The following is a 12085-nucleotide window of genomic DNA, read 5'->3' as shown; positions in this document are numbered from 1 at the left end:
TCATCACATATTCTGTTTTGTGTACAATGGATGGAGAAATGTATGGTTAAGTCACTTTATATATAAAATGGCTTAGATGGTTTGAATTCCTGAGTGTAAGTGCGTGACAGGAGGTTTCCGTTTTAGGATTCAGAAGGAGATACACCTCTGCACGACGCCATCAGCAAGAAGAGAGACGACATGCTCTCAGTACTGTTGGAGGCTGGTGCCGATGTCACCATCACCAACAATAATGGCTTTAATGCACTGCATCACGCTGCCCTGCGAGGAAACCCCAGGTATGAGACTCTTCCCCGCTGCTGCCAGCTGTCACCTCTGGTTGGTGTGTACTAGGCAATAGAGCATGTTTAGGTGGAATCTGCTAATGCAGAAGCCTCCTTTGTGCTTCATGCCTGAATTATATACAGACATGCCTAATTTAAGATTTGACCATAACAGCCTTGTACTTGTCTATTGCCCACACACTAAATCATCAATCGCCCTCCATCATGAACAGCTACATGTACATCCCCCACCTGACATTTGGTTCACATGCAGGGGCAGAAATCTGTAGTTTTATGGTATTTGAGGTTATTTTACAAGGTGCTGTATTTATTGTGGGGTGTATTTTCTGCAGTGGTGTGTGGCACACTTGAACATCTTACATATACCTTCTATACCTGTACCTTATTATCAGGATTTCCAGTTTAAGCATCAAACACAGAATCGAACACCTTTTATTAATCATCTCCCTGCCCTAATTATGGTGTTGAATACACCAACCACAATCCTGTGAGACACTGCTTCTTCAAATTATTCCGCTTTATGGGCAAGCAATTCCTTCAGACCTTAAATTAATTATGATCTACAACTGCTTGGCATATTTCTTTCCTGAAATATTATTTTCAGGAAGGCATTGAGCATTGTTCAGTGTGGAGGGGAAATAAGAGAAAGTCTGTAAATAATCCACTGTGTGTTTTTGACATTCAAGGACCAAAACAGGAGATCAGGACAATAACAGTCGCTTTCTTTGTGTAACATATCACAGATAAATATGAAATATAGAAAAGGCAAGGCTAAAATCAGGTATTTGATTGACATTTAGTTTTGCAGTGACACCACAAACATTCAGGTTTTATGTGTAACACCGCTTCATTTTGGGCTCGCCGTGCTGTGTGACTTTGAAGTTTGAAGCAGGCGTATCGACCTCATTCATCTTCCCAACAGATGGTGTGGTTTCAGATTGGCGTTAGTCTACCTTTTGAGGCCCGGAGAGCATCCGTCATATGCTGATTTATTTTTTTATGTGTAGCTAATAGCCCTTGCAGTTAATTTGTTGTTTGTTTTTACTGTTATGCTGGTCCATCCGCCTGTGTTGTTAGCAGAGGCTGGCCTCAAGCGGCTGGCCTGTGCAGCGACAGCAGCAGCGGTTTGCTTCGTCCTTGGCCCGAGCTATTTCTGGCACCACCTGGTTGCTGCTTCACTTGCTGGCTATTTTATCCTTCTTCCCCTTCCACGAGTGTCATAAAGATGGCCGAAAACAACTTCTGTCTGTATCAGGTTGATCATCCCTTGCCTCTTAAGGTAATGGCCATCGATGTTATAAGGTCAGCGCTATAGACTGGAGTGATTTCAACAGTAGTCAACAGCTGCTTCCCTTGCTGAGCTCTTGAAGCATTTACGTGTATATGAGTAAGTGTGTGTTATGCCAGGATAAATGTCATTTCCCTTCACCGGTACTTCTTTCTTTGACATGAGGAACAATGGAATTGAGGTCAGGATGCTGTGCAGCACCTGTCACCTGCAACAAGCCTGGCCAGCCCCAGCCCCTCCCCTCCCCTCTCTGTCAGTGCCTGCAGAGTAGACTCTGGTCTAAAACCTATACCTCTTTCAACTAGGCTTGACCCCGTGTGACCTTCAGTTCGATTGATTGGTTAGTGTGCACTTGTTGGGCCAAGATTTGGGCTTTTTGGTGTACACGCTTGTGCTTCTGCTCTGATGATCCGTGTTTTTCCCTACAGTGTAGGTTTGCTGCTGCCAGATGATTTAGCTGCATATTATTTGCATGTCTAGTTAGTCAGTTTATCAGACTGGTATTTGCTCTCAGTGCTGCATATATGGTTTGAGGCACTTTATTTGACTGAAGGCTGAAGGCTGCCCTGGTTTAGATATATGGATCAGTCAACTGATGGATCATTTTTATTGATTTTTGAATCAAGTAAAGCTGTAGAAAAATCACGAGGAATAAGTATTTTCCAGTTATTCCTAATCTATTTACAAATGGTACCCACTTTTGAGATGGTTAGTATACCTTCTGATTAATTAGGTTTGTCTTCATTTATTTAATGAATATAAATACTGGATTTAGCTGAGCTCAGCTTTCACAGCTGTTACATACTGTATCCGTTTCATCTTGACTTAAATGCTTACCTCATTGTCCTTTCTGCTATTCAATATTTTCTGTAGAATAGAATTTATCCAAGGTTAAGCAACTCTCCAAGTTTCCCGATACAATTAATTCCATCATATATTATTTTTGCACTGTCAAACAGTTTTGCTTAAGATTGACAGAAGATATGCATCATTGTGGACACAGTTTAACTTCTCTGCTGCAGTAGTCTGACACTTATTTGTTGTCAACATTAATTGCAAAATCCAAATCATGAGCTTACTGAGTCAAACTATAAGCTTTGATTATTTGTTTTGACTTGCTTATGATTAACTGTGTAACAGAAAATCAGGTTAGTCAGGTAAGTCTGCCATAGCGTTTGATTTTTCACTTCAGGTTTAATTCTTTGTTATGCTACTTTCAGTAAGACGATCAGGAAAACCGGGCTGAACACAGCATTCACGAGCTTGAACAGCTTAATTTAGAGCTTAATTTAGTCCTGTCTCTGTCTAAGAAGGTGAGAAGTTGCTGCTGTTCATAATATACACCAGATGAACATTTTAGATGTTTCAGGTCTTGGTCCTTCATGTAACAGATTGAAATTTGCTTCCCTTTTTCTTCCTGCTGTTTATCACCCACTGATCAAGCTGAGCGCTTTCAGATGAAGAAGTAATACGTTTGGAATTATTCTCTCTGCCAGCGCACAAGCACTGCTATCAGAGCCCTTGTTGGATTGCGTGTGCATTCCTTGCTTCAGTCCATGCTGTGTCCCTTTGCCTTCAGAGAAACAATGATATATGTTGCCTTCTCCAATCTGCCCATTTACTTTTATTTCACACTTGAGCTCCTGCAATATTGTGGATGCGGTCCTCTAGACTCAGACCAAGTCCTAAAACCCTCAAAAATCTCTCCCTAGGTTGAAGTAAACTACCTTGCCTGGTGTGTTTTAGTGGAGAGGCAGTTGCTTGGAGCGCTTAGCACTTACAAGAAGTCCTACCGTGCAATCGTATTTCCAAAAAGTACCCCTGATGATTGTCAGGAAGAGGCTCTTGGATCAGAAGCAGCTTGCAGCCCCTCAGATGGAGGATATGAAACTGAAACCCTCTCATCTTGGTGGCTGCTTAATGATTGTTGTTATTATTGCTTCCCAATAGTAACATTCAGAATTTCATCCTCCTTTCCCCCTCCCCCTCCTCCTCCTCCTCCTCCTTCTCCCCCTGTCCCCCCCTCCTCCTGTTTAGATTGAGTAACGGCACAGAATGTTCTGGGATACAGTTGCAAGAAGCATGGCTAAAATGACTTGCCCGTAATTTCCAATCAACACTATGACGACAGCACTCCTTGTAAAACGGAGAATAACTCGCTTCCACTGGCGTGTGTTCTGTTACATTTTCTGTCTGTAAGCGATGTTAGTCATCAGCGACAAATGCCTGTTCCGGGGGTTCAAGTAGAGAGTGCATCAGAGTCCCTGGTGCGAATGTGTGTGTGTGTGTAATGAATGTTATGTGTCTGGATGTTGTAAGAGCGCAGGTGGGCTTTCCAGCGGTGAAAAGAAGATTGAGGAGGACACAGAGGAGGAACCCCGTGGGTGACAGATAAATCTAGCAGTTTGGAGTCTCAAATAGTGAGACAAATCAACTCTACCAGTACAGGTGTCCACTAATCCTGGAGCTTTACTATACATCTATCAAATTGTTTATAGGCGTATACAAATTCTCTAATGTGTAAATACATTTATCCAAAAATTAAGCCGTCCCAAGTTTCTCTCGGACATTCATTACAATGTGTGTTCTCGCTGTGTGTTTACTGCAGCTTTAGCCAGCAAGGGGAGCCTGGCTCATCTCTGTGTCTTTCCCTTGGGCTGCTAGAAGCCAGTAGCTGCTACAATACTGTAAACAATACGATTAATAGCCCATGACTCATAAATGGGCTCCAAACAAGCCCTGCAGCGGCAGTCTGTACCTTTTACATGTCGCCCTTTTATAATGTTTGCCCTCCTCCCCTTCTTTAATACCGTGCTCTGCCTTCTTGTAATATGGCAGCACACTGAAGGCCCGATATTGTAATCACCTTCATCCGCGGTGCGCGGGGCACTGCAAGCATGCGTGCTGTGCTCCGAAATGCTGGCAAGTATTCCCAAACTAATGGTTCACTCTGTCAGAACTAATAGGCAGCACCATAATGGTAGTGATTGTAACAGGGATCATAATTAGATAGAAAATAGTGTTGTGAGCCCGTGGAGACGACGCTACAGAACGGGTCAAATGTTTGCATTTCTATGGGTTTAGTGCTACGTTCCCTAGCTCTTCACGGCTGGCAGTGATGGAATTAAGAGTGCCGAATCAGATTAGGTTGCTCAAGTCAGACTATACTGTATAATTGAGTGGGCTACTGGCGCTTACATTAGTACATTTCCATGCTTATTGGTGCAACGGAAGCTGTATCAGAATTCAACAGCCAACTATTTGTACTGATGAAAGCTTCAGCTAAACAAGCACACCATGTTTCACACTATACGGTGTGCTACTTAATTTGTGCAACCTTTTGTGTCTAACAGCGCTATCTCTGTCATGACGAAGCAGCTTGAATCAGGCATTTGTCATATTCATGTAGTGTTGTGAGTGGTCCAAGTGAAGGGGTCAGTTTGACATATGTTTAAGTGCCAGCCAGCTTTTGAAGGCAAAACGAATAGAATTGAAGGGGCGGAGGGGTTTGATCTTCCTGTTCTGTAGCAACAGCAAGTGAACGCGCGAGGCTATAACTGTTTGTGAGGGGTCCGCTCCTGTGATTTGTGTGTTGCACTCCCGTCCTCTAGAGCATCTGGCTCTCATCTTCCCCCCCCTCTTCTTGTCCAGCATCACTAAAGGAGCCACTGGAGAAAGGGGACCAAAGAGTATTTAGTGTGTGTGTGTGGATGTAACTGTATTCAGCCCCTTCTTTTCTCATAATTTCTCTATAGATCTCCCCTTAACACCACCATCATACCCCCCGCTGAGCTGCATTGTCTATCTACGTTATTTTTTCCCCTCCGCCCAAGTAATTGACCGCTATCATCCAGTGACGGTCAGTTCAGGAAGCGTCTTAGCATGACAGCCGCACATTCTCGCAGAGGCATGTGAGCGCCGTGTTTCCGAAATAGCACGCAGCACGTCCACCCTCCCGCTATTTATGTGACGCCGTTGATAATGTGGTCAGCCTATCAATCTCTCCGGGGACAGACGAACAACACTCAGAAAAGGGGACCATAACAATGATTCAAAGCTGGGAATTTCCTCTTTTTATTAGTCAAAAACAAGGCAGGGTTCCTGTGGAACAGTACACGTATTCAGAGAACACTCACACGTTGTAGGTAGGCAAGAATCACAGGCTAGTCGTCATCAAGACAAGCCCCCCGCTGGCCGTTACAGAGAGTGTGTCGCGGGGAGGGAGCACTCCTGTAGTCATCAAAGCATAGCTACAGCTGGTTGAAGGGGACCAAATCCATTCAAGAGGTGATTTGGTTCCATTTTACCAGCTTTAGCAAAGCATTGTGGAATCACAGTCGAGTCGGGCACGGGACCTGTACTGTACTGTAATGATCTGTCTGACACAGCCTGAAATACATGGGGACACATGGAGGGACACAGGAACACAGGAAAGACATTTCAACATAACCTAAAGTGTGTCATACCCTGTACACCCTTTTCTTTTGTTTTTAGATGGACAGCCGTGCGTCTCGCTTTCCCCTCTTTGTCTCCTCGTCTTTGGCATATTCGTTCTATTATTCAAGAACACACACAATAAGTAGCAGCTGATCAACCCGGCCTAACTTTCTCCTTTGCCGCCTCCCAAACAGCCTATTTATCCTCTGCGCTATCTTTTTTAAGTTTTATGCTCGCCCCCCTCCTAGAGAGTGAGAAAAATTGTTCCCTGGGAAAAGGATAATAATAATCTGTGGCAGTGCACTTGAGTCGAATGTCCTGGAGTCATGAAGCAATTACAGGCTCTGACAGATGGGCCCCGCTGCAAGTGCGCTGCCGCCTCGGTCAACGAGACGGCCGGCAGACAAATGCAGACGCATAACCGCATACACAAGCTTTCTCACTCATACTCCTACGGCAGCACTCTGGGGTGTCAAGTCACAACATTAATTTAAAACAGTCATTTAAGTCCTCGGGACTGATTTGTCGCGTGGAAGGTAGTGTTTGAATTGTGACTAAGGGCAGCTTATTTTGTGGCTATTTGAGAGCGACACAGTGCTACACAATTGAAGCATTTGCTACTAAAAAGCCGCCATAAACTGGTATGGTGTGTGTCGGTGTGTGTGTGTGTCCATGTTTTCACTTCCTAATTCTTGTAGTAGTCACGCTTAATCTCAAAAACCTTAAATCATCCCCTCCACTAGAAAGTGAAAAACGTCCCACAATCTGGCGTTGAATACTTTTATAATTTTGTTTGTGCTGCAAAATTTCGAGCTTGTGACTCCGCCGCTTCCCCCCAAAAACGTGATGAGCAGCTCTGCCCATGTTTAATGCGCAGCACTGTGCTATTTATTCTTCAGCTTTCATTTCTTAGTTTTCAGTCACCGCCAATGCTGCTTTGACACCATTTTGTAAGAGGAATTTGCGGCAAAGTCAGCAGTTATAATTATTGACTTTTTTCCTGCCAATGCACAAGTGAGTTTTCTCCGAGTGGCGCGCGACAGCTGAAGGATATAGGGCGCTGCTTGTCGACAGGCTGGAGGTCAACATGGGGCTAGTTTGATATGGCACACCAGAGGCAGGTCTATTTGTAACATACACATGCACACTCATGCTCGCTCACTTACACACACACACACACAATCTCTCCGAGCAGAGTCAGGTGGCCGGGCGGCTCACCTCGTCCACGGGCCATAACAGGGCAAAAGCAGTTGGGACGACAGGCACTGAGCATTTGATAATGTCAGCATCTGCTGCGAGTGTCACTCATAGACAGCAGGTCATTGCTGTTGAAGCAGTGAGGCAAGTGTATGCAGTGCAAAGCCGTGCACCAATGATGTCCTGACTGAAAGACAGACGGACAGACTACTCTGGTTTCCCTCTCCTCAGCTTTTTAAGACACAGGTTATTCTTATTTGTAGTAAGGATCCAGGGAGATAAATCATTGTTCATTTTAAACTTCCCGTTGTCTAGTTTGTGATATCTTCATGTTGATTTATTTTAATTTGACATAATTCAATTAAGCAGCTATGTAAGAATCATTTATTAATTTGTTCCAAGTTTTCTGTAAAGGGATTTTGGAAAGCACTTCCACCTCATAAAATTTGAGCGGCGGTTTTATTTTAGTCTTCATAGACTAAATGTAACGTCACCGAATCACAAAACGGCCCCAAAGGGATTTGTAGGTTACAAACCTTTTTTTTTTTCTTTTTCAATTTAGATATTTTTAACCATTCCCACTTCCCGGTAATGTGGGTGAAACAGAATGCAGATTGTCAGTGTTAAGCATTGCGGCTCAGTTTACTTGTCTCCTCTCATCCATGGCAGGAGTGCTGCTGTACTAAAGCGGCTTGTATATGCCTCTCTGTTGCTCCACTGCAGGTGCAGATGGAGCTCAGCCATCTGCATCTATCAGCATTCAGCCAAATACATCTGATGGAATCATTTTTTTTTGTTAATTTCTGTTTTAGTCCTCGTGTCTAGTTGTCATAAATCACCTATGCGGCTTTGTTGAAATCGCTATTGGAAATTCTCATTTGATTTGATTAAGTTGCCAATAGTGTAATTTGACTATCGCTGAAATGTTTGCCTCAATACAGCAACGTGGAATTTGCATCTGTTAACAGTTTATTTATGTTTCCATCCGCTTCTTCTTTTAGGCCGATCATAAAATGCAGTATAGCTTTACTTATATTAAAGAGGTGTGAAGACCTGTAAACCCCATGCTTAAACTGGTACAGGTCTTATCTCTGATCCATGCATGGGGCAGAGAGGGGATGAAAGGCATTAGAATAGGTGAAAGTGCTTGATATGAATAGCTGGCTATGCGACCCCCCCCCCCCCCCTTTGCTTCATTTCTCCCTGTCCCTATTCTGGTGCCTTTTATTCGTTTGAAGCAGTCTACAATTGGAATCGGCTGACAGGCCAGAGCTGACCCTGATCCCGTATTGTCACTTTTCTGATGGTCTAATCTGACTGCCACGCAGCCCAGCAAAGCTTTTGGCAAGCATAGCAAACGTGAACAATGAGAGCAGGAATCGGGGGGTAGCACGGGGCAGCTGGGGTGGTGCGCGGCGTGGGTGGGAGCAACTGCAGCGGCGTCGGAGGGAGGGGAGTCGTAGTTAAACACACAAGATTGTTAACATGGAAGTCATATAATACGGCACCATGACAGAGCCAGCTTGTGGCAGCAGCAGTCTCAATGCCTCTCTCCGATCTGCCACCTCAGCAACTATTTCCTGCTCTTTCAATTGCATATTTAAAAAGCCCAGCAATAGCGGCAGAGTTTTGGCCCGGTTCACCTTGCCACTCTTCCCTCCTGAGCCACGTAGGTCCACTGAAAAAAGATTATGGTATTAATGGTCAAGAGTAGCTCCAGCATACCACTATGTTTGCTAAACTTAGCGCTAAGTTGCAGCTGGCTGCATTTCAGGGGCTGTAATGCAGTAAAATCAACCAATGATGAAAGGGGCCCTGTTGGTATGGCGATGTCGCAGGCTTCTGTTTGCCCTCAGTTGTTGAAGGTGGCTACAGCATTAAGCTTAATTTGCACTGCTATCTGAGAACGGCCCGGACACGGTTGTCCACTTTATAGTGAATTATGTAATTGTCCTTTGAATTGTTGGCATATCTGGGATGAGAGATTTTTATTGGCCAAGTCAGCTAGTTTGAGAAAGCAGCGAGTTCCCTACAGCGGTTACTGCTGCAGTGAGACTGCCCAGAGACAGTATAGCTAATGTATGAGCCCTACCACTCACATACACACTCTGCCTTTCCCTTTCTCTGCCTCCCGTTGCCTCTTTCTCTGCCTCTCTCTCTCTCTCTCTCTCTCTCACTCTCTTTCTCTCTCTCTCTCTCCCTGCCTGCTATTTTCACACACCACATTAACAGTCTACATAGCATAAGACATGTCAGACGCTGCCCGGCATCATTTTCATAGTACGGGGACGTGCACCTCACCAAGAATACATACTTCTTTACATTCCATAGCTATCATATGTTCATATGGGTACATAAAGAAGTATGTGCACTAAGGAGGTAATCTTAGATATGACATTTTCTCACCTTTCACCAAGGTCAGGGAAGTTATAAGCAGAACATTTTCCTCACCGTTCTCTCTCCCAAGTATGGTAGTCTGCACTGTAAGGTGACTTTGAGTGTAAATTCAGTTCAACACTCAAGGCTTTCCTTTAGTTGCCATGTAAGGCTGAACGGCGAGTCCCCCCGCCCCCGAACATATCAGAACTGTTGCAGTCCATACCATAGTCGACTGTCCCAGTGACCCCCGTTGTCCTCCAGAGAACTGGGAGAAACCATCCGGATCAGGGGGAGGAATCCAGCCTGGGTGTTGCTCCCTCTCTTCCACCTCCCTTTTTTCCACAGCAGTTGTTGTACGGTGGTGTCTTCTCTCTCTCTGTCCGGGGGAAAACTGGGGAGGATGTAAATGTAGGGGGTTGAAAAAAAAACAGCAGGAAAGAAGGGAAGAATTTTCTCCTTGATAGAATGTCCTTGGTTTAAGGTGCCCCCTCTTTTGTCCACCTTGCTTTGTGGGAAGATAGTTTTGCTGTGTCCCGGGAGCAAGAGTGCACCTATAAGCTTACTGGCCGTGCTGACACGCTGGACATTCTCACCTCTTCCCTCCCACTTCTGTCCCAAGCCATCTCCCTCACTACCATCTTGTCCTGCTGTAATTTCACCCCCCACTCCCGGCAGCCCTTCTTCTTCTGCTGCTGCTGCTGCTTGTCACTTCTATCAATATGTGCCCCGCTCTCGCCTGTCCCCCCCCATCCACCACCCCTCCCCACATGTCTCTCTTGTGTCAGCGATGTCCCCGGTGGCTATCTGAAGCGCTTGCTGATGTTTGAAAATGAGGGTGATCCAAGTGGAACAGGAAGCTATTGTGAGCAGGATTTCGGCTTTAGGCGCAGAGGCAGGCCATAGGTCACATGAAGGTGCTAATGCCCACTCAGCACTTGTGGATTGGTCCTGGTTATAACCAACTTTCACTCTCTCTCTCTCTCTCTCTCTCTCTCTCTCTTTCTCTCTTTCTCTCCCCTGTCTCTCTATCTTTCCCCTCTCTCTTTTTCTCTGCCTCTCTCTCTCTCTCTCTCTCTCTCTCTCTCTCTCTCTCTCTCTCTCTCTCTCTCTCTCTCTCTCTCTCTCTCTCTCTCTCTCTCTCTCTCTCATCTGTCTTTGTCTCTCCCTCTGTCCCTCTAACCCCAGGTATATTTGATTTTTTTTCTCTCTTCCTCCTCTTGTTCTTTTCTGATGGAGCTTCACCTGTCTTGTGTTTACAATGAAGGCAGCTGTTCTATTGCAGAGGGGGTGGAATAGATCAATAACCATTTGCATAGTGGCGAGAATTGTTCAGTAGGTCTCTAATGAATCTTTGCCCCCGACCAACACATTCCACAAGTCGACATTGCCCCCAACCACTCTAAGCTGGCCAAGGCGTTGAATATCGAGGCAGCGAGCGCAAAAAGAAAGCGGACCGCGGGGAGATGGCTTAGGTTGTTATGGGTGTTAAGAGAACTGAATAAATGGTAAAATGGTGCAATGTGGTTGCTGAAGAGGGCTTTGGAATAGCAATGAGGGGAGACTGAACTAGAGGTGACAGTTGTTCTCAGGACAAAGATAGGGCAGGGCAGGTGGATAAGCCCGGTCCTAAAGGTGTGACGTCCTGTTTAGGAAATGTCACAGCCACCCGAGAGGGTGAGCAAATACGAGAGAGTGGGGGCGAGGGGGGGGTTGAAATTCCTCCCTTCAGACAGTGCGGTGAAGGTTGGGGAACGTTAACTAGCAAATTAGCTCGGTGGCTTTTGTGTATGTTCTGGTTTGCTGGATAGCGCTGCAGCACTGTGTGCCCTGCATGCCCTGCCTAGCCTATAGTAATCTGTTACAGCGAGAGAGAGAGTGAGCGAGAAAACTGGGTTACTACACTAAGTACTGTGGGTTCAACCATTGACACACATCTACTCAGGCTGCCATTGCTGGCCAGTATCCCCTCCCACCCAGCCTCACCTTCTCCCCCCACCATATCTGTGTTAATACACTTCTCACAGCTGTGCACCGTCAATCCGCTTCCCCCCCCCCCCCGTTCAGAACTCCCAAACTGCTCATCGGTCATTATTCTGATGCTTCGTCATCCCTCTGGTAGCCACATTCCATCCTTCCGTAGGCTTAAAAGTATGGCATGTCCTCAAACTTACCTCCCATCAATTCAAATATGCCAATGACCTCCCCCGCCCTATAGTTTAACCAAAAAAAGTGGTCTAGGTTAAGTCGGCACCAAAAAGAGATTTAAAAAGAGTAAGCAGCGTATGAAAAGTCCAAGGAATTATTGTATCCTTAGTCGTGGCAACAAAAAAAGGCATCTTGGAAGGAGTCAGACGCAGATAGCACATTGTGCATAAGGGAATGCCTCCACACCAGTGTGGGTCTGAGTTAACGAGTCCGTTATTGGATAGCGACGGAACTGCAACCGTGAAGCCTAATGAGCCAAAGAGCTCTGCTGCTGCAGCATGTCCGGCCAGTGCCA

General features: G+C 45.4%; 1 protein-coding gene across 4 annotated transcripts in view; it reads left to right on the top strand.

The window, feature by feature from the left end:
* The window catches only part of mib1 (MIB E3 ubiquitin protein ligase 1), a 48456-nt gene that overhangs the window by 11226 nt on the left and 25145 nt on the right, over positions 1-12085 (top strand). For all 4 annotated transcript variants that reach the window (XM_076144869.1, XM_076144868.1, XM_076144867.1 and 1 more), the window contains exon 12: positions 127-278. In XM_076144869.1, coding sequence (XP_076000984.1) covers positions 127-278 — 152 coding nt within the window. The remainder of the gene's footprint in view (positions 1-126; positions 279-12085) is intronic.

Source organism: Genypterus blacodes, unplaced genomic scaffold, assembly GCF_046128005.1.
Source record: "Genypterus blacodes isolate CSIRO-AG114 ecotype Tasmania unplaced genomic scaffold, CSIRO-AGI_Gbla_v1 ptg000029l_1, whole genome shotgun sequence".
In the NCBI taxonomy this organism is placed as follows: Eukaryota; Metazoa; Chordata; class Actinopteri; order Ophidiiformes; family Ophidiidae; genus Genypterus; species Genypterus blacodes.
Note: the sequence above shows the minus strand (reverse complement) of the source record. Positions and strands in the feature narration are given on the sequence as shown.